The sequence below is a fragment of the Mandrillus leucophaeus genome, unplaced genomic scaffold (assembly GCF_000951045.1).
Source record: "Mandrillus leucophaeus isolate KB7577 unplaced genomic scaffold, Mleu.le_1.0 Scaffold172, whole genome shotgun sequence".
In the NCBI taxonomy this organism is placed as follows: Eukaryota; Metazoa; Chordata; class Mammalia; order Primates; family Cercopithecidae; genus Mandrillus; species Mandrillus leucophaeus.
Window position 1 is genome coordinate 3,094,593 of NW_012101721.1, and position 20,289 is coordinate 3,114,881.

General features: G+C 52.4%; 1 protein-coding gene across 1 annotated transcript; it reads right to left on the reverse strand.

The window, feature by feature from the left end:
• Window positions 1-4,017: 4,017 nt before the first annotated feature.
• DRD2 (dopamine receptor D2) lies at window positions 4,018-19,658 on the reverse strand. The gene is made up of 7 exons (XM_011977022.1): window positions 19,053-19,658; window positions 12,437-12,546; window positions 11,280-11,416; window positions 9,838-10,028; window positions 8,793-8,879; window positions 6,973-7,300; window positions 4,018-5,345 (listed from the first exon to the last, which is right to left on the reverse strand). The coding sequence occupies exons 1-7, from the start codon at window positions 19,335-19,337 to the stop codon at window positions 5,152-5,154; spliced, it is 1,332 nt and encodes a 443-aa protein (XP_011832412.1). The 5' UTR covers window positions 19,338-19,658; the 3' UTR covers window positions 4,018-5,151.
• Between the last annotated feature and the right edge of the window lie 631 nt (window positions 19,659-20,289).

The window sequence follows — 20,289 nt, forward strand, 5'->3', positions numbered from 1 at the left end:
GGCAGGCAGACCTGGGTTCTTATCTTGGCCGAGCCATTTACTAGTTGCAGATCCCAGGTTGCTAAAACTATCTTAGCTTGATGGTATCATCTAGTGTCAGTAATGCTTATCTCTGGGTCGTTGTAAGAATTAAACCTGATGCCCTGCCAGTCAGAGGGCAAGGCAGTTAATAAGCACTCAACACATTCATTTCTTGCAGTTCCTCCTAAATCAGAGGAATGTTTCTCTTGCAATAAGACATAGACAGTCCATCCTTTGGGAGCCTTTTGCAAGGATGCTCTTAGAAGCCTCTGCCCATTTCCCTTTGCCAATACACTCAGGAAAGGAAAGGGAGACTCTCCTTCAGTGCCTTGGTGTGGGCTGAGACACTGAAGCCCCCTGGGAAACACCTACGGATCAGGTCAGTTATAGAGCAAGGGCCAGCCCCACTAGCCGGTCATGCCTCCTCTACCCAGAGCCTGGGTGAGGTCTGTGCCACCAGCTCTGGGAGAAAACCAACAAGGGACTTGTCTCCTCCAGGGCAGTGTCCTGCCTCTCTTGCCCCTCCCATGCTTTCCCCTGCCCTGGACACAGCACAGATCCTGGCCCCCCACATGACCCTCCCCACAACTTACACACTCCTGGGGGCAACAGGACAAAGTGTTGGGAGTTGGGCCTGATGAGGAAAATCCAGCAGGTGTAGACGGTCCAGCTTTGTCTCTGCACAGTCCATGGCCCCAGGCCCTGCCCTCCCATTCCTGGAATGGCACCACCTCCCCCCTTTCCGGATAGCCATCCTTCACTTCTTTCCTGTGCAGCTCTGACTCCCCCTGGCCCTGGGGTGCCAGAGAGGTGGCCCCCCTCCCTGGCCTCACGCGCAGCTCTGGGTGTCAGAAGCCAGGTGTGAATGTGGGAGAAAGCCACACGCCAGTGGAGCGGTCATGCAGCACTTCCTATGAACCTGGGGCTGTCTCTGGCTCTGGTTGGGAGTCAGAGTTCTCTCCACATCCCTCCTTGCCATTCCCTCTCCTGCGCCTCTCTGGGCCTCTGCTCCAATGAGGCCTTATTTGCCAAGTAGCAGAACTGTGATGAGAGAGGAAGCAGGAAGCTGTTCCTACCAGGTACCCCCTTCCCACGTCCCCTCTAACCCCACAAAACCAGGGTAGGTCTCCCCACTCCAAAGATGGTCTGCTCTCCCTCCACCAGCCTCCTGCTTCCCCGTGCACCCCCAGAAACTAGTGTAGCAGAGCCAGGGCCACCTGGTTGGCAGGAGAGGACCCTCCAGCACACAGATGCCCAGACTGGCTTTCTCAGTCCTGAAGCCCCACTAAGAACTGCTCTGTCCCCACCACCTACCCACTTGCTTCCTGGAGCAGCCCAGGTTCTGTTGACATGCACCCCAGGCTATTACCCTACAGGTCTGGTCCAAAACAGGTATTCTTTCTCTTTTAAAAAAAAATCTTCTGACCATCCTAGCATCTTTCAGCTGCACTCAGCCTGGTCAGAAGCCTGGGCTGGAATGGACAATATAAGATGTAGACTCAGAAGATCTACCCTGAAAGGGAAACCACCCTTTCTGTATGAGAGGTTTCTGTTCTGTAAGTGGAGATGATAAGACTGCCCCTCACTCCAGGCTGTTAGGAGAAGAACATGCCATCAGGGAGGGCAAAGCCCGCAGACAGGGCCCTGTGCAGATGGAAGCTAAAGTAGCACACTGAGCCCAGGTCCTGGGACCCAAGAGGACAGTGAGCCAGTGGGACACAGAGAGGGTTGGGCCACCAGGTAAAAGGAGCTATGCAGTCCCTGGGGACAGGGATGTTTTGGGAAGGGATTCCAGATAGGAGGGGATGCTGGAAATGCCCCCAAAGCAGGCCAGGCCTCAGTGTTCCTAGTTGTAGGCAACTGGCTGTGCCTATGCTGAGACCACCTGGAAAGCAGGATCTGCAGCTGCTCCTTTCAGGGCCTCCTGCCCCAGCCACGCAGGAAGTAGTGGTCCATGCTGTCAGTCTTCCTGCCCCCACTGGTGCCCTACCTCATTGTTCAAGGCCAAGGCACACCAAGGCTGCTGTGTCACACGTCGTCTAGTAGAAGGGTGCCTTGGAAGTGCACAGCGTGTGCCTGTGCTTTGTCTGCCCTCCCTGGGCTCTGCCTTGGGGGAAACGGAGTCTTACATTGTTGTGATCCCGCTAGACTGAACTCACGAAGGCAGGGCCGGTGACCATTCTTGACTGTTTTAATCCCAGCACCTCACCCAGGGCCTGAAGCACAAGAATTGCTCAATAAGTATTCCCTGAGGAAGACAGCAGATAGGTGGATGAAGCAATGCAATTTCTTAGCCTGCTGAACAACTCATCTTCTAATTCCCAGGACCCTTCCCCAGCCCAGGGCCATCTGAGAGTGCTTCAGGAGGAAGAATGAGGGCCTGAAGCCTTGAAGACTTGCAGTCACCTCTGGGTCTGCTCCTTTGTGACTGTGTGATTTCGGTTCCCATCTAAGATGACATGTGCGAAGTGCCCCACTGTGCCTGGCCCTTAGGTGGTGATCCTGGGCTGTACTCTAGGAAAGGGCAGGGCAGGGGGCAAGGGTGCAGACTCTATCTGCTGTAAAGGCAAATGAATGATCCTTTGATTAAAAGGCACTCTACAGAGCGGCACAGGCACAGACAGAAACCTAGGGAAAGGCAAAGAGGAGTGAAAACTGGAGGCTTCCTTTCCACCCTGTCGTCAAGAGCAAGAGACCATCGTCAGGACCTCTCTGGAGAGAGTCAGAGCCTGGGCCACCCCCTTCCACCTTGTGTTCCCGTGTCGTGTCGGGTCCTACTCCTCCCATTTCTTTGCCCCTGAAGTGCTGAGAGGGGAGAGAGGGTGGAGCCCAGCCCTCCCCCTGCCCACTCTAGCTGTCAATCTGCTGTCTGGCAGAAAGACATGAAGCCTCGTGACAACTGTGGGCAACTTTCCTCTGCCCCGCCTCCCGCCCCTGCCCTGCCCTCTTCCCCTCTGCTCCCTGTCAATGCTCTTCTCACCCTGCTCTGGGTCTCCCTTCCCTCCCTCCCTTTCTCCCTCCCTCCCTTCCTTCTTTCTTCTGCTTCTCTTTGTCATCTCTTCCAATCCTCACATCTGATAAGCTTGTATACCCTCATAAGATTCCTAATCGTGGGATGTACTTTTAAGCATCCATCTGGGTCAAGATCTTTCATAGAGTTTGAGCATGGTATGTGTGCAATGGGGATGGGTTGGGTCCCTGGGGCTTCTAGCCCCCTTGGGGACCTGATGCTTTCCCCAGGAGATGGTCACTGAGTCATTGGTCTCCCTGAGTTAGACTAGGGACCTGTTTTGCTCACCTTCCAGAATCAGGGTGCTCCTGGGGACAGGAGCCTCACCCAGGGCTTAGCACTACCTTTAGGTTCAGGGAGAAGATCAAAGTCCATAATTAACTGTTCAGGGCAAGTTAAGTGCTCCAAACTTTGGTGCTAAAAATATTGTATTTAGCATGCAAATTACGCCCTGACAGCTCCCCAGAGCCTGAGCCCGTGGGTGCCGGCACCTTGTTTGTCATCACTACAGTTATTCTCAAGGTGGTAAGAATATTCCTCCCTCACTGGGTTGATTTACACTTCATTTGTAGAAAGTCAAGTTTCTGTTGTCAGGGCAGTACCAAGTTGTGGCCCCAGAAGACTTGGAGCTAGGGACCCGCCTGGAGGCTGAGAGGAGGGAGAACTGTCCAGGCCGCAGTGGTCAGGGCCTTCCCTGCTTCTCCCAGCCTGCCCTAGAGGAAGGGGATCCTGACACGGGACAGAAGACAGGGCAAGGGACACAGGCAGACACAGGCAATGCCAGTACATCCAAGGCCACTTTTCCACAGAGCCTTCTCTTCCCTGGTGGGTGACAGGGCAAAGAATAGGTCCTTCAGAGGAAGCAGGAGCTGCAACAGAGGAGGTGGAGCAGTGGGGGCGACCTGGCTTCCCTTGAGTTAGACCCTGCAGACACAGGGGTCTCGCTACACTTGAATGCCAAGCATGGAAGTGGCGTTGCTCCCTTCTACCCAGGGGTCCTGGAAGGTGACTCGTCAAAGTTTTATTAGTTTGGTGCATGGATAGTGATGTTACAGAGTCTGGGGCCCAGGGGCTCTCCCAAGCTGCAGCTTCCCCTCCTTCCTCAGGGCAGGACCAGGCCAGGCCAAATGGTTTTCAGCAGCCTCTTAGCCATGGGCTCCTCTAAGGCAGAGGCAGTGGAAGGGAAGGGAAACAGGAGAGAGAAAAGGCCAGAAGGAATAGAAAAGGAAAGTGGTTTTGCGTCCGAGTGTGGCAGAGGCAGCCTCTCAAAGAACCTCTGACGTCCCCTAGCCCAGGCCCAGATAGAGTTCCAGGGCCTGACCTCCCCGCCAGGCCCCAGGCTGGCCAGTAAGTGCTGTGAGAAGGGATGCATTGCAGGGCCGTCAGAAGGCAGCAGGGCGGGCTAGGGCAAGGAGTTCCTCTCCCCATAGACCCTCCTGGGCCCTTCAAGATGAGGGTTCCTCTTCTCAGAGCATGTGGAAACCACTTGGGGAGCTGTAACGGGATGAGGCGGGTCCGGACTCGCCAGGAAAGTAGAGGTCCACATTGGGGTGTGGGAGGGAGCTAAGGTTTTTGGCTTGGCAATCTCTGGGGTCCATCCTGCTGTCTGGTATTTACATGGGTCTCCCAGGACTGAAGTTGCCTGGCTCCTCGGCGAGAGAGCTTGCTTCCCTCCTGTGGGCCTTGCAGGGTGTGAACTGTTCATCTCCCCCTACCGCCTGCTCCACGCCAAGCCCCACAAACAGAGAAAACTGAGCCTCTGGGCCCTGACTCTGGCTCCAGCAACCCCAGAGCCCCAGAGGAAGGTCAAGGAAGGCGGCTGCATCTTTGGTGCCAAGGATAGGGGGCCTGGAGGTGGGAAGGGGGACTCTATGAGCTGCCCCTGAGCTGGGAGGCCCAGCCCCAGGGCTGGTACCATGCCCAGCTCACTAGCACTGCCCTGGCAGAGTGAGGGTGTGCGGGCAGTGAGGGGCACGGAGCCAAGCGAACACTGCAGGGCCTGCCAGGGTGAAGAGGAGACTGGTCCACCCGGGCCTTCCTGCCCACAGTTCGCAGGGGTGAGGCCGGCCGGCCTGGGCAGGGAGGCGGGAAGCAGGCTGCTGTGCGGGCGGGCAGCAGAGTCAGCAGTGGAGGATCTTCAGGAAGGCCTTGCGGAACTCAATGTTGAAGGTGGTGTAGATGATGGGGTTCACGGCGCTGTTGACATAGCCCAGCCACGTGAAGGCGCTGTACAGGACAGGCGGGATGTTGCAGTCACAGTGTATGTTCAGGATGTGTGTGATGAAGAAGGGCAGCCAGCAGATGATGAACACGCCTGGGGGAGAGGGCAAGGTCAGGCTGGTCCCCAGGGCCAGGGAGGCACGGCTGGGAACAGCCGCACCCAGTGTGCGTGGGCACTTATGCCAAGACGGCGGGCTGTAGCCACAGCAGCACTGTAGATCCACCGGTCTTGGATCCTAGACCTGCCTCTGACACCCATTTGCAGTGAAGGATCCCTTCAGCTCCTTCAGCCTCACTTTCCTCATTTGTCCCTTTCCCACCTCTTAGGAAAGGGTACATGGTTTAACAATAAATCCAAAAGGTTACCATTCTGACCCAGGTTAGCCAGTAGAAATGGAAATATCTGCTCTACTTCCAGGTCATCTTTGAGGGCTATAGACCAATGTCACTTAGTTCTTATAGCATCCTCATGAGGTACGTAAGAAAAACGCTCCCAACAACTCTGCAATATACCCAAGGTCGCTCACTCTTGAGCAGCGAAGCTGAGAGCTGAACTCCGGTCTATCCAGGTCCCCAAGTGATCTTGCTCCAGCCTTCTCCCAATTTCCCTAGTCTTGGTGGGTACACACTTGCTCATCCCTGCCTTGAACCACGCCCTCTCACCCAGGGCGGCCGCCTACCTGCTCTGTTCACCTAACTCAGGTGCACTTTTTCCAGGACCTCCTGCGCAGGTGTGACATTCAGCCTGGAAGCAGTGTGTACATGGAATGCCCTACAGGCACAGGAGGCATCCCTGGAGGCTGAACGGTGTCTGGGAAGAGTAGGGCCACAGGGCCGAGCCCCTGTGGACTGCAGCAGAGGGTCTGGCTCCAATCCCAGCCTACCACATCCCAGTCCCATGATCATGAGTGGTCCCACGGAAACAAGTGCCATCATTCATAAAAGAAGGGAGGTAACAGCTGCCCCACTCATGCCCCAAGATCATCAGGCAGTCAAAGGGGATTCAGGTGCTTCCTGGAAGACAGAGTCACAGGGGTCCCTCCTTTTCCCAGCCACCCATATCAGTCCACCTTTTGGGTTTTGACCTTTACCACGTGGTTTTCTAGACTTCTATTGAAAAATCCTGCTTTGTGGACAGGGCTGCTTTTCATTTAGATTGGGGGCCACTCCCCAACATCCCTTTCATTTTTCACAGCTCTGGTCCCATGGAATCTTGCTTGAGGGAAGTGAACTGAATTTCCCAATTCCTCAACAAGAGCAATAGTAATAAAAACCATAATAATGACACATATGGAGAGTGCTTTGTAGCTTAGAAAATGCTTTCACCAACGGATTGTCACGACAACCCTGAGAAGTAACCTACTCTACAGATGAGGAGTCTAGAGAGAGAAAGTGACTTTCCTGGGCACACAGACACATGAAGTTCTGGTGCCAGCATAACAGACTAATCAAAGTCCCAGACTCTGGAGTCAGACTGCCTGAGTTCAAACCGCCAGTCCTCTTGGTCAGGTTTTATAACCATTCTAAACCTCTGTTTGCCCATCTGTAAAGTGAGCACAAGTACAGAACATACCTAATAGGGCTGTCTGTATGTCAATGGGCTTGGCCTGTGCCTGAGGAAACGCTAGCCCCATGATCCTGCAGCCATGGTTAGGAAGGACGTGGCAGGGAATGGGACCTTTCGCAGACGGGGCTGTGGCCAGCAGCCAGGGCCGACTCACCGAGAACAATGGCGAGCATCTGAGTGGCTTTCTTCTCCTTCTGCTGGGAGAGCTTCCTACGGCTCATGGTCTTGAGGGAGGTCCGGGTTTTGCCATTGGGCATGGTCTGGATCTCAAAGATCTTGGCAATCTTGGGGTGGTTTTTGGCATGCCCGTTCTTCTCTGGTTTGGCGGGGCTGTCAGGAGTGCTGTGGAGACCGTGGTGGGACGGGTCGGGGAGAGTCAGCTGGTGGTGGCTGGGCGGGATGGGGCTGTACCGGGTCCTCTCGGGTGGGCTGGTGCTGGAGAGCATCTCCATCTCCAGCTCCTGGGCTCGCCGGGCAGCCTCCTGCACCAGAGGCAGAGGGCTCTGGGTAAAGCTGGACCAGTTTCCAGGCATCAGCCTCCCATCTCACTGGCCCCTCCCTTTCCCCCTCTGAAGACTCCTGCAGACACCACAGGGTCACCCTGCCAGGGAAGCAGGGATGTCACTGAGGCATGGGACCCAGGACCCGTGGCAGCCCTGGCAGGATTGACCCTGTCCTTTTTCCCATGGCAATCCTCATGCAGCCTTAATACCCCACCTCTGTTCTGCCGGGGCTGAGTACCAGGGACTTATCTCTTATGGCCTGAGCAACACTTACTGTTAGCAAAGTGCCAGGTGCCGCACTGGCTGCTGGGGTCAAGAGCTGATGATGTTTGACCCTGCCTCCAGAAACTCATGTTCCAACTGCAAAGAGGGCAGCCACCCCTGTTCTCCCTGTCAAACAAGGGGCCCAGTGCTCCCACTTCATGGGTATCTGCACCTGCATACACACATGGGCTCCATATTCTTCTGGATAGACTGATTCAGGTGCCAAAGGGCTGACCCCTGGGGCCTCACATCTTCCCTGCCAGGGTGACCTAGAGGGCCCTGGCATGGATCCACTCATGACCTCCTGGGTTCTTCTGTAGGTTCTCCTGTTTGAGGCCTTGGAGGTGTTAGTCTGAACTTCTGAAGTGCAGCTTCACTATGTGCCCAGGTGGCATAACTGGGCTGCTGCCTTGGTCCTGACTCTGAGGCTCTGTTTTAGCATCTGCCTCATAAACAGCTTCTTAGAGTCCTGTCCTTGCAGTGCAGGTGAAGGCAGGACACCTGACCTGGATTTTGTGTGTGGCCCTCTGTGGGTTCTCTGGCCCTGTTCTCCATCCCTCTGGAGGATGGAATGCCTGCTGCTTGCATCCTGGTACAGCTACCACCTGGCAGAGGCGGGGGTCTGCTGTGCTTCTGCACCTGAGGGCTCTATGTACACAGACTGCTGCACCACCAGTCCCTGCAGTTGCTCTATTCCGTCCTCCCCCAGAACCTGCCCATCCATAAGGCAGCTCATGTCAGTGGAAAGAACACAGGTGTGGATTTCAGAGTCACACAGGTCTGGGCTTAGTATCACCAACTCTTGAGATGGGTGAGTTGCCTAATCTCTCTGAGCCTGTTTCCTCTTCTGTCAACTGAAGATCGGTTCGATCAAAGAGACTTACCTCCCGGGGTCGAGGTGAGGATTTGATGAGATAATAGGGATATGGTAGATGTTTGAGAAATGCGAATAGCCATTATTATCATTTTTATTATGTTGGTATGGCCAACCGTTTTCTTGTACACATCCATGCCTTGCAGAACCAAGGTGTCTCACTCCATGTCTGCTTGGAGGTGTGCACAGTGAGTCTGCCTTCAGCTGAAGCAAGGTGGGGGTTTCTGGGGGTGCTTCTCCCATTGGCCAGCTTCTGAGGTCTCAGAACCATGGCCAGTGGGCTTCCTTAGGGACAGAAAGACCTGGCTCTGGGTCCCTGGCCTGAGCACTTACCACTCTCCGCCTGTTCACTGGGAAACTCCCATTAGACTTCATGATAACGGTGCAGAGTTTCATGTCCTCGGGGTGAGTACAGTTGCCCTGTGGAGTGAGCCAGCACATGGGTCACACAAGGTGGTGGGGATGGCGGGGGAGAGAAACCCAAAGTGCAGCAGTCCATGGAACTCAGACTGGGCAGAAGGGCTCAGAGATCAGTAGGGTGGGGCCAGAGGAGGCAGCTGGGGCAAGGGAGAAGGCTGGAATGAGACAAACAGTGGTAGGTAGGACGAGGGACACAAGGACCTTGTTTTTTACGGAGCACCTGCTAAGGGCCTGACACTGTGCTAGGCACACTCACATCCCTTCTCACATGGAATCCTCAAGACCACCCTGTGGGGCTGGTATTTTGATTCCCATTTAACAGATGAGGAAACAGGCTCAGAGAAGTTTAAGCAACTTGCCTAAGGTCACTCAGCAAAAAAAGTGGCAGTGACAGGATCTGAACCCGATGTGTCTAACCCAAGAGCTCTTGTTCCTTCTGTGCCCACACACTGTCTTCCTTGTGAAGGACTGAGTGAAGGGGAGAATTCACAAGACATCAGGGGGAAAATGAAAGAGCAGCAGAGGAGAGGCATAGTGGAGAGAAAGTCAGGAAAAGGGATGTGTGTTTGGAGGGGAGGACAGAGAGTATGGAAGGTAAAGGAAAGAGGATGGAGGAGTCAGAGGGAGCTAAAATGAGACAGAGAAACCAGAAAAGAGGAAGCGAGGAGCCCACGGGGGTACCAAGCAAGAGTTGCCACCTTCAGTCACAAAGATCTCCAACCAAAGACTTCTCCCTGTTGTTGAGTGTCATGGACCCTGCCTCCCTCTCCTGGAGACTCAGATTGCTCTGCTGAGGTCCATGCCTTCAAAATCTGCCCTTCCCCAGCTCCTGGGAGTTCCTTTAGCCTAGACCTAACCCTTGCTGAGGTGTCCCAAGCCCCCACCTGAGCATAGGATGAACCCTCTTGGTAATGGTTAGGTGGGGACACTTGGAGTTGGTGGGGGGGTGTCTTGAGACCTTTAGTGGAGCCCTCAGGTGGGACCTGAAAGCTCGGCTGCTGCGCTTCGTGTTGACTCGCTTGCGGCGTCTGCGGAGGACAATGTAGATCTTGATGTAGACCAGCAGGGTGACGATGAAGGGCACGTAGAAGGAGACGATGGAGGAGTAGACCACGAAGGCCGGGTTGGCAATGATGCACTCGTTCTGGTCTGGGGGAGGGAGAGCCCAGGCGGGCAGGGAGTCAGCGGGCCCACTGGGTCATAATTCCACAAGAGCCCATTCATGTCCTTCCAGAAATGAGGAGCGATTTTACAGAGAATATGAATGCGACTAGATGTTTAAGGTTGCCTGGTCATCTTAGATACATATAAATGCACAGCAGAAACCAGAGTATTAAAAACATGTTGTGAGCAAAAACCTAAGCTATGATGATGGACTGCTCCCAAGTCTTTCCATTACTATTCCCTCATTACTTGGTCATTAGTTTTGCCATGTCTGGGCATAAAAAGTGAAGCTGGAGTATCCAGAAGGAATGACACAAAAAAACTTTTAAAAGAGTAAACCATCATCTTAGTCTGACCTGTGTCTTGGGAGAGGTCGGCCACCTTTTAATGTTTGCAGCAAGATAACTTGGCTCTGTTTGTTGAACTCACTTGTGTTCCTATGTGTTTCATATGTTTGTGTGCACTCCAGGTCTACCACATGCCTGTCCTCTATCTCAGAGCCTTCCTGCATTAATCCAAGTATATTTAGCGCTATTCCCACTTAGAATTCCTGTGATGCTTATAATAGATACTGAACCACACATTTTCAAGGCTTCACTGTATCCTATGTTGTTACGATCTCCAGAGGTGCACACCTGCCATCGCTCTTGCCTCCCTGATGAGAGGAAGTTCCACGCTGTCGGGGGCTTTTGTTCTCTCTGTCTGAGACACTCCTAACTCTGCCTCCCACAGAAATGGGCACGCGGTCAGCTCACCTCCTATTTGCTTCTAGCTTTCCTGCTCCAGGTGACTCAGGCCTGGCCTGGGTTTAGCGGGCCCTGAGGGCTGCAACTTCATTACAAAAATACCATTGTCAGGGGCAGATGGAAGCCCAGCAAGCCTCCCCCATCCCGTGTGCGTGTGCACATACATACACATGCAGTTTGTGAAGCATGTCTTGCCTCTTCAACTTAATAACCAAAGTTGAAAATTCCCAGTCATCCCCCTGAACCATTATCCCCACTCCTCATTGAACTCCACTGTGTCCTGGACCACAGTTTCCTCTCTGCCAACCTAGGACGATTCTTGAATTGGGCTTGGCCCAGGACACGTAGCCTGGACTCAGTCCAGGGTGGCGATTGGTCCCCATTGGGCCTCCACCCATATCTGTGCCAGGGACTCTGCTCCCTCAGGGCCCTTTGAGGGAGCAGGGGCCCAGGGCCAGCCGAGCCCCAGGCAAACAAAAGCAGAACGTACCTGTGTTGTTGAGTCCGAAGAGGAGTGGGCAGGAGATGGTGAAGGACAGGACCCAGACGATAGCGATCATGACGGTGACCCGGCGCTTGGAGCTGTAGCGCGTATTGTACAGCATGGGCATGGCCACAGCTGTGTACCTGCAAGCGTGGGGGACCCTGAATCTGAGGTGCAGGCCCAGGGACCCCTCACTCCACAACATGCACACACCAGAGGCACCCTCACTCCTTGGGGCTAAAAAGTTGACACACCTCTATGAAGCTTGCCTGAGATGCTAACTCAACCCTCCCTCCTGTCCCCAAACAAAGATGGCAAGGACAGTTGGCAAAGCCCAAACACTTAATTACTGGTGAGCTATTGTTTACTCTTGGCTCATATCTGTTATTCTAAATAGCCCCACTCGGATTTCAGGCTTTTCAAAGAACCATGGTGAGGATCTTTGCACCTTTGAAACTGTACCCACTGCACTTGTGCTGAGCCCATGAAAGGTGGAAATGTTTGTTGATAAATTGTTAGCCAGGCCCCTCAGAGCAAGATTTAAGCCTTAGTAGGAATTAACAATGTCATTTGTTTACAATCCTTCATCACATTTGTTTACCCAGCACTTCTCATTCATTAACTTATTTCATCTTCCAAGAATGCTGTGAGGGAGGTAGGGTCATATCTGTGCAAATTAGTGGAAGCCTCCAAGGATGCAGCTTAGCAAGGTGTGCATGGCCTGGGACCCTTGGCCATGTGCCAAGGACATAAAATGCATAACCAGATACTGTAGCTCTGGGCCGCAGGTGTCATCAGTGTAGGTTTCTAGAAAATGAAACTGAGAGCTCCGAAAATGTCCATGATCTGCCCAAGGTCACATGAGTGAGATGTGATAGAGCTAGGGCTTCCATCAGAATCACAGTCTTTCCTTTTTATACCAGTCGCTGTCTGAATATGCTTGGCAGCACCACTGCCCATAGATGGCTTCTCTTTAGGGAGTGTGTGCTCCCCTAGCCAAACATACACACATGTACGCCCATACACACAAACACATGGACCCACATGCACACAGCCAGCTGCACAGCACCACAGACACCAGACACAGTCTGGCTTTGAGAAAAGCTGGGGCAGAGGGAATGGTGAGTGGCCAGAGCAACCTCTTCCACCCTGGCTGGGCTCACCTGTCGATGCTGATGGCACACAAGTTCAGAATGCTCGCTGTGCACATCATGACGTCCAGAGTGACGAAGATGTCACAGTGAATCTTGCTGAATTTCCACTCACCTACCACCTGGGGATAAAGCAACATAATGGATGAACAGCAGGAGCGGGAGATTAGCTTAGGTCCTGTAGCCTGGTACTCCTGGAGCCGATGAGGCCACAGACTCAGGAGACAGCTGCGAGTCTTGTGGGCATCCAGCTGGGGTATGGGGCATGATGCCCATGGGTGTCTGAGGCCCTTGCCCCTGGCTCGTCTTTTCCCAGATACGTAAGACCACTTAATGCCAATTACTGTGCTAGAAGAAAGACAGCCAACTTATACAGAGGGCCTCAACTTTCAACCTTAATCTCTGCAACCTTTGTTAACCCTGTGTGTTTTCTTAGATTCTGTATTTGTGTATTTGGCATCCATTTATCACAGAGACACCTATGTTGACTATATTTTTCTATTTTCTCCATTCATGATATGCTGGCACTTCGGAGCCTTGCAGACCCACAGAGAGACTTCCTGTCCCAGAGCTAGTTAATTCCTGAAGACAGAAAGTGACTGACTTGGAAGGATGCCTCTCAAATGCAAGCCAGCCACCCTGTTTCTCCAACTCACACACACATCAAGCCAATATTTCCTCTGTCCCAAATTATCTCAGGTACCAGAGAGACAACTAGAGATCACCCCTGTAGCCCAAAGCCTGCCAGGATGATTGAGACTAGCCAACCAACCCTAGGTTGCTTTTTTCTTTTTTTTTTGAGATGGAGTCTTGCTCTGTCGCCTAGGCTGGAGTGTAGTGGCGCGATCTCCGCTCACTGCCATCTCCGCCTCCCAGGTTCACGCCATCCTCCTGCCTCAGCCTCCTGAGTAGCTGGGACTACAGACGCCTACCACCACGCCTGGCTAATTTTGTGTATTTTTAGTAGAGACGGGGTTTCACTGTGTTAGCCAGGTTGGTCTCGATCTCCTGACCTCATGATTGGCCCACCTCGGCCTCCCAAAGTGCTAGGATTACAGGCGAGAGCCACCGTGCCCAGCCCCCTAGGCTGTTTAATCTGCCCTGCCTTGAGTTTCCTGTGGGATCCCCAACAGGGCTGTGGCCTGGGCTTTCCCTCGCCCCTGATTCTGCCTCTTTACCTAAGCCTGCTGCTTTCCCCTGCACCCCACATGGCAGGCCGAGCACCTGGTTTCTACGGATATTGTGCATCACGTTAAACTCTTCCCAATGGCACTGGCTTCCCTGTGCTGTCACTCAGTCATACCTCTGTAAATTAGATTCCAGGTAAAATTTTAGAATGCCCATGAGGAAACTGAGAACCAGTGAGGAAACTGAGCCTCTGAAAAGTGCAGTCATTTCCCCAAGGCCTGTGGGCCCAGTTCCTGGTCCTGCTCTGGCCCAGGCTCTGGCTGCGCCAGGCAAGCCCTTCAGTGGTAGGCGCAGTACATGGCAGAGTCAGGGCCCCAAAATTATCTGTTAAGAATAATGGTGAAGATGAAGACTCTCCATGAAACAGAGAAGAAATTTCTGTTCCTTCTTATACCCAGAGAATGAAAGAAGGCAGATCTGGGCTAGTGCTCGAGGAACGCCCGAGTGGGCTGGGGTGGGCAGAGGGGTTGCTGTGATGAGCTGTGTCCTTGGTAGGATGGGAAATGGAGAGTCTAGCTCCTGGCAGCAGCACGTTTCTCATACACACATGCACACAGGCACACACACACACATGCACACACACCGCCCCCCCACCTCATACCACCCATTCACACACAGGCACACATGGCAGACTGTCGCTAGCACTCGGGAAGCTTGGAGCAGCCCCAGTTCCCTGAGGATGGAGTCAGGACAGGGAGATGCACCTTTGGCTTCTATCAATAGGAGCAGAGGGGAGCAGGAAAGCCCCCTCCCGCAGCCTGGAGTAGGGCAGACTGTGTGTCACTGCGCAGCTCGGCAGCAGGGCTAATTATAACCTTGCTCATTCTGATCACTGCCCTCTCTTCTGCTCCTAGTCATCCAACCAAACGCTGGCATTTAAGCTCAATGATGGGCAATGCAGCTGCTGTCATCTCGTGTGGCAGAAACAGCAGCTTGCCCCAGAACACAGCCAGCCTCTCATGTGGCACTGTCTTCCCAGGGGCTCACATGGGGGCCCCGTACTAGGGCCTCTCCTGGCTCCCTGTGCTGCTGCGCTGACCAGGTGGGCAGGAGCTGACAGCTGGATGTCTAGTTTGGGGGTGGAGGCAGGAGGGCACATAAAGGGCTTTCCTGGCATAAACAGAGTGTACCTTTAGGGTACCACTGGGCAGGGAACCAGCGCCACCTGGTTTACATCCCACTTTGAAGCCCCTCCTAGGACTGGTACTTGGGAGCCGCTTTCACTGGCTCCCTGGGGATCTAGGTTGAGATATCAGGGCCTTCCTCCCTGTCTTCCTCCTCTCCTTCCCTCCTCTCTGCCATCCTTCTTTCCTACAAACACTTATTGAGCAACTTACTGTGTGCCAGGCTCTATCCTAGGCTCCTGGACACAGTCGTGAGCAATTCAGACACAGTCCTGCCTTCATGGGCATCTTAAATCTCTACTTGTACTGGCCTCTCCGGAGCCCAGAATAACAAAGAGATTTCCTCTGTGGTCCCAGGGGAAGCTGCCTTGGAGAGTAGTTAGGGCTGCTAATCTAAAGACTCAAGAAAATGCATTGGTGGCCACTGTCCATAAAACATCTACTGTGGGCATGGCACTTTATCTCATGTACAGTTCTTAAAACTTTTACAAGAAGGGCTTGCTTTTCCCATTCATAGGTGAGGGAGCTTACGCTCAGAGAGGCCATGTAATGTGGCCAAGTTCACCCGGCAGGTGTGCAGCAGAGCTGGAATCTGAAGCATCACATCCCATGCTCTCTACTAAGCTGTCCTGGAAGGAACCATCTAGCTTATCAAAATAGGAGATAATTATGTGACAAGTACTTGGTAAGCATGAGGTGTGAAAAGGAAAGATGATTATTTCAAGGGTGCACAAAACTAGGGAGGGTCAGAGAAGAAAACAGAACAAGATCACTTGGTGATTTAGTAGCAGAGGAAGGAGTGGTCCCAGGTTTGCTAGTTGAACCCAAGGCTCTTTTCTTCATACCCCCAGGCACCCAGGCATCATTTCGTAATGCTCTTGCTCACATAAAGCTGAGACCTGCAGTATAGGCCCTGAGCTGGCTCAGCTAAGTCCTAATAATTATAATAATACTAAGGACTTATCATATGTCGGCACTGTTCCAACCACTTGATGCTCATGTCTTAGAATGCAGACAGTAAGCCTCAGAGGCAAATGACATGAGCACCTCTCCTCCATACCTCCAGCCAGCTACTCCCTCTCCCTGCTGGGTGGCTTTGTTGAGAATGCAAGGGCCTCCCTCCCTCTCCTGGGTAATTTTTCCTAAAGCATCACTTCTCCCTGAAAGTCTTCCCTGACACCCCCATGCTGGGCCACATGCCCCACACCTCCTATGGGGACTGCTCCACTGTCACCTGCAGCAGACTGCACTGTAGGAGCCCTGTCAACCTCTGCATCCCCCACAGGCCAGTACCTTAGCCCATTGCACAAAGATTGGGGTAAGACCTCAGAGTGCTCAGTCAATGCTGACTGACTGAATGAATAACTCTGAGATCTTTGTTCATCTTCTCAGTCTCCTGTTCTCATCTAGAAAATAAATGCGCACAGGAAGCCCGTCTTTAAAGGGTTGTGAGGCTGACATGGAATGGCACATGTGGACATCAGGAACTCTTCCCATAGCATCTAGATAAAAGGAGTAGAGCTGGGAGTTGAACCTGGTCCTCTTACTCCAAAACCAGTGTGCTTTTTGTACACTGAGCAAGATAAATAATGCACACCTAGTCCTAAGCCAGACAGGCGCTGGCATGGCATTGCTGGAAATGGAACAGGAGGAAAAAGTCTGGATGACAAGAACATAAAGAGGGGACAGTGCATGGTTGTGAGGGTGCACTGACAGGACGTCAGGGCAAGGTGAGATGCCACCTGGGACATTCTCTAGGGACAAATCTCTGAGATAATGTCCATTAAACAAGGCTCAGTGCCCAGCTCTAGCTTGATGAGATGCTGTGGGAGAGTCTGAGCCCTGCCCTGTGAGAACGGCTTCTGCACCCTCCTCCCCTGACACACTCAGCTTCACCTTTAAAATAAGGTGAACAAGCATATTTAAAGGATCTGTTTGAAAGACTTACAGGTTCCTGAGAACTCCCTATAGCCCACGTACGGATTTGTCTCTACTCAAGTATCTGGGTAGGGACAGGGGGTCTGGCAGCCAACAGAAGCCATGCCCAGAGCCCCGGGCAGAACACACATTCCTTTGGGAAGAGGGTACCTACTTGCCTGGGGCGAACATAGGGAGTACTCTCTCCTTCCTCTTTATCCCATGGCGCAGTGAAGAGGAACGAGGAGTCCTCCCTATGTGGAGCAGTGCTGGATATCTATCGTCATCTTCCTCTTAATCATCATCACCATGGCTGACATTTATGTAGTGCTCACTGTGAGCCATGTACATTCTAATCACTTTTCATACATCAATTCATTTGATCCTCAACAATGCTATGATGTACGATACTATTATCTGCATTTTCTAGATGAGGAAACTGAGGCACAGAGAGGTTGTTTGCTCTGCCATTTTTCCCTATGGTCTGAGATCTAGGACCTCCTTTGGAAGAGAGAAGAAGGAGGGGATCAAGTGTAAGAATTAAGAAGGCATAGACAGAGTCTAGGGGCCCTCATAAACATGGATCCAGGGGGAACTGGACTCCGGGCCTGTGTCAACTGAATATTTTTAAGTGGTTTTGTATTTGTGTTTCCTTTTGGTTCTTCCTTAATATCCAATTAGGTCATTTTGGAAGTTGCAGCCTGCGTTGGCTGTAGTAAAGGAAGCCAAGGGGTGACGGATCAGAGCTCCCTTGGGGTCGGGGTGGTGGTGACAACAGTAAGCGCACGAGCCCCTTGGGGGCCTGGGGACAGGGAGGTGAGCCACTTTCCCCCAGTCTCGCCTCCTCACCTGAGCTTGCTCGTCTAGATGTCTCCTCTGTTTAAACCTACAAAGCTTTGGCATTTTCTTTCAACAACCCCTTCCCTCTCAGGCGGGGATGGCCTCAGAGGCACTGGTCAATTCCTCTTCTGCTTGGGACAGGAAGGTAACGGTTCAGTGGGCAGAGCACCGGCACTTTTCTAAATGCCTGCTCCCATGCCTTCCCATGCACCCAGACTCCCAGGTTGCTTCAGCCTTGGACAGGCCACCCTAGAAAGCCAGGCAGAGAAAGCGGCAGGATCCGGCTTGTGCCCACTGATGATCCCTAAATGCTCCCACATCTGCTTGCTGGCCCTGAAGGTGTCTTCCTGGAGAAGAATATCTGCTTTGGGATTTCTCTAACAGCATTTCTCCCTGTGACCTGGGTGAAGAAAGGCAACTTCTTCTCCAAAACCTCTATTTCCTATTTTTTAAATTTTAATTTTAAAATTTTAATTTTTTTTTTTTTGAGACAGAGTCTCACTCTGTCGCCCAGGCTGGAGTGCGATGGTGCAATCTCAGCTCACTGCAACCTCCGCCTTCCAGATTCAAGCAATTCTCCTGCCTCAGCCTCCCAAGTAGCTGGGATTACAGGCGTGTGCCACCACACCTGGCTAATTTTTGTATTTTTAGTAGAGATGGGGTTTCACCATGTTGGCCAGGCTGGTCTTGAATTCCTGGCCTCATGATCTGCCTGCCTTGGCCTCCGAAAGTGCTAGGATTACAGGCGTGAGCCACTGTGCCCAGCCTGTTTCCTGTTTTGTAAAGTGAGAAGAGTAACATGGACTCCCAGGGTTACCAAGATTATTCACTGGGTCTGTGTCAGCAATGCATCAAGCACAGTGTCTAGACTGTGCTGCCTACTCCCCATTTTGAGGTGCAGAGCTGGGCCAAGAAACGAGTGACTATGCAATTCTTCCTAACAAAAGGGCTACAGCACAGTCCATGGCAGCCTCTACCTGGAGGTCCTGGACAGGGCCCCAGAATAAGCTGCGGGAAGGAGAGGTGATGTGGGGAGCATAGAGCAGCAGCCCCGTTTCTGAAGTGGGGAGATGGGAATGAAGGTTTCAGGGGCCTGGGAGCATAAACACGCCCCTCCTTGGGGATCCTCGCCAGTTACTCCTATTTCCAATATGATGTAAGGAACTAACTCTGAGGCCAGTGTTCCAGCTTGGACTTGCCAGCGTGTGATGCTGCAGCAGTCACTTAACTTCTCTGACCACCTGGTTTATCAACTGCAAAATGGTGGCAATAATGCCAGCCTCTGAGCTGCTGTGAGGGTTATATAGGAAAATGCTATATTTAAAGTCCTTACATGAGGCCCAGCACTTAGCAAGCACTTTACAAATGGTAGTTGTGATTACTAAGGAAACAATCTACCCGTTTCAAAAGGAGAAAAAGTAAGCCCAGAGTGAAGGAAAAATCACCTGGGGAACTACCAGGAAACTCACTGGTAAAAGCCAGTGGGGAGCTAGAGTCCCCAGTGTCCAAGGCAGGGCCCTGCTGGAGAAAGTGCTGGAGCAAGCGGGGAGCCCACCTACCTCCAGGTAGACAACCCAGGGCATGACCAGTGTGGCCACGAGGAGGTCGGCCACCGCGAGGCTGACGATCAGGTAGTTGGTGGTGGTCTGCAGCGCCTTCTCGCGGGACACGGCCATGCACACCAGCACGTTGCCGAAGACGATGACCGCGATGAGCAGGGTGAGCAGCGTGGCATAGTAGTTGTAGTGGGGTCTGTCTGCCTTCCCGTCCGACCCGTTGAAGGGCCGGCTCCAGTTCTGCCTCTCCAGATCATCATCGTACCAGGACAGATTCAGTGGATCCATCGGGGCGGCGGAGCCACTGGGTGGCCAGGCTCTGGCCAGGAAAAATGGACACAGGGTGTCAGTGGGTGGGCCTCTTGCAGAGCTCTCCAGGGAGAAGACCAACTCCTGGCATTTAATAATGAGAATTCTCCAACTCGGGATTTTAAGGTTTACGGCTAAGAATTTTCTTAAAATGTTGGGCCTTCTGCCACTCTTTTGCTAGCAAGTTTTTACAGCTAGTAGGACAAATGAGCAAGCACAAATTTTTTTAAACATATAATAAGATGAGCTTGAACAGAGCTGATCCATCATTTATTTATTCATTTAACAAACACTTCTTAAGCATGACCCATGCCCCATACACTTGAGTGAACCAGGCTTGCTACCTTCCAGTCATCGAAACAGAAATGGGTATTCATTCATTCTTGATTCTATAAATATTTATTAAGCATTGTTTTATATAGTTCTAGAAACATAAGCAGGAACAAAATATACATGGCTCTGCAGATCACATTCTAGGAGAAGCAACAGCCAATTAATCAAGCAATTACATCTATGGGTGATAGTTAGTAGGAAATGGAACAGGGAGAGAGATACATAGCCTCAGGTATTCACGGAATTCAGGGAAGTTCAGGTATTCAGGCTTTCTAGAGGAAGTCATGTTCAACAGACAGACACCTGAAGGATGTGTAGGAATTAGCCAGGTAAAGAACTGGGAGTCAATGGAAGGTCTAGACATTGGAAGCAGTATATGCAAAGCACAGAGGTAGAGAACAGGTAGAGGGCCTGAAAGAGATTCTGGATAGCGGATGCGGAGGGACCTGGCAAGGGTTGAGTCTGGGGAGGTTGCAATAGGCAAGATCATAGAGGGCCATAAAGGTCATGGTAGGAGTTTATACTTGATCCTAAGGGCAGCAGGAGCCACATGATCTGATTTGCCTTTCAAATAGGTGATGCTGACAGCATTGTGGAG

Excerpts from the sequence above, each read along its gene's own strand:
- DRD2 (XM_011977022.1), bottom strand. The coding sequence starts at position 19,337 with ATGGATCCACTGAATCTGTCCTGGTACGATGATGATCTGGAGAGGCAG. Across the intron at positions 11,417-12,436 it reads TGTGCCATCAGCATCGACAG|GTACACAGCTGTGGCCATGC; the intron begins GTGAGCCCAGCC and ends CCACGCTTGCAG. Across the intron at positions 10,029-11,279 it reads CTTCGGACTCAACAACACAG|ACCAGAACGAGTGCATCATT; the intron begins GTACGTTCTGCT and ends TCCCTCCCCCAG.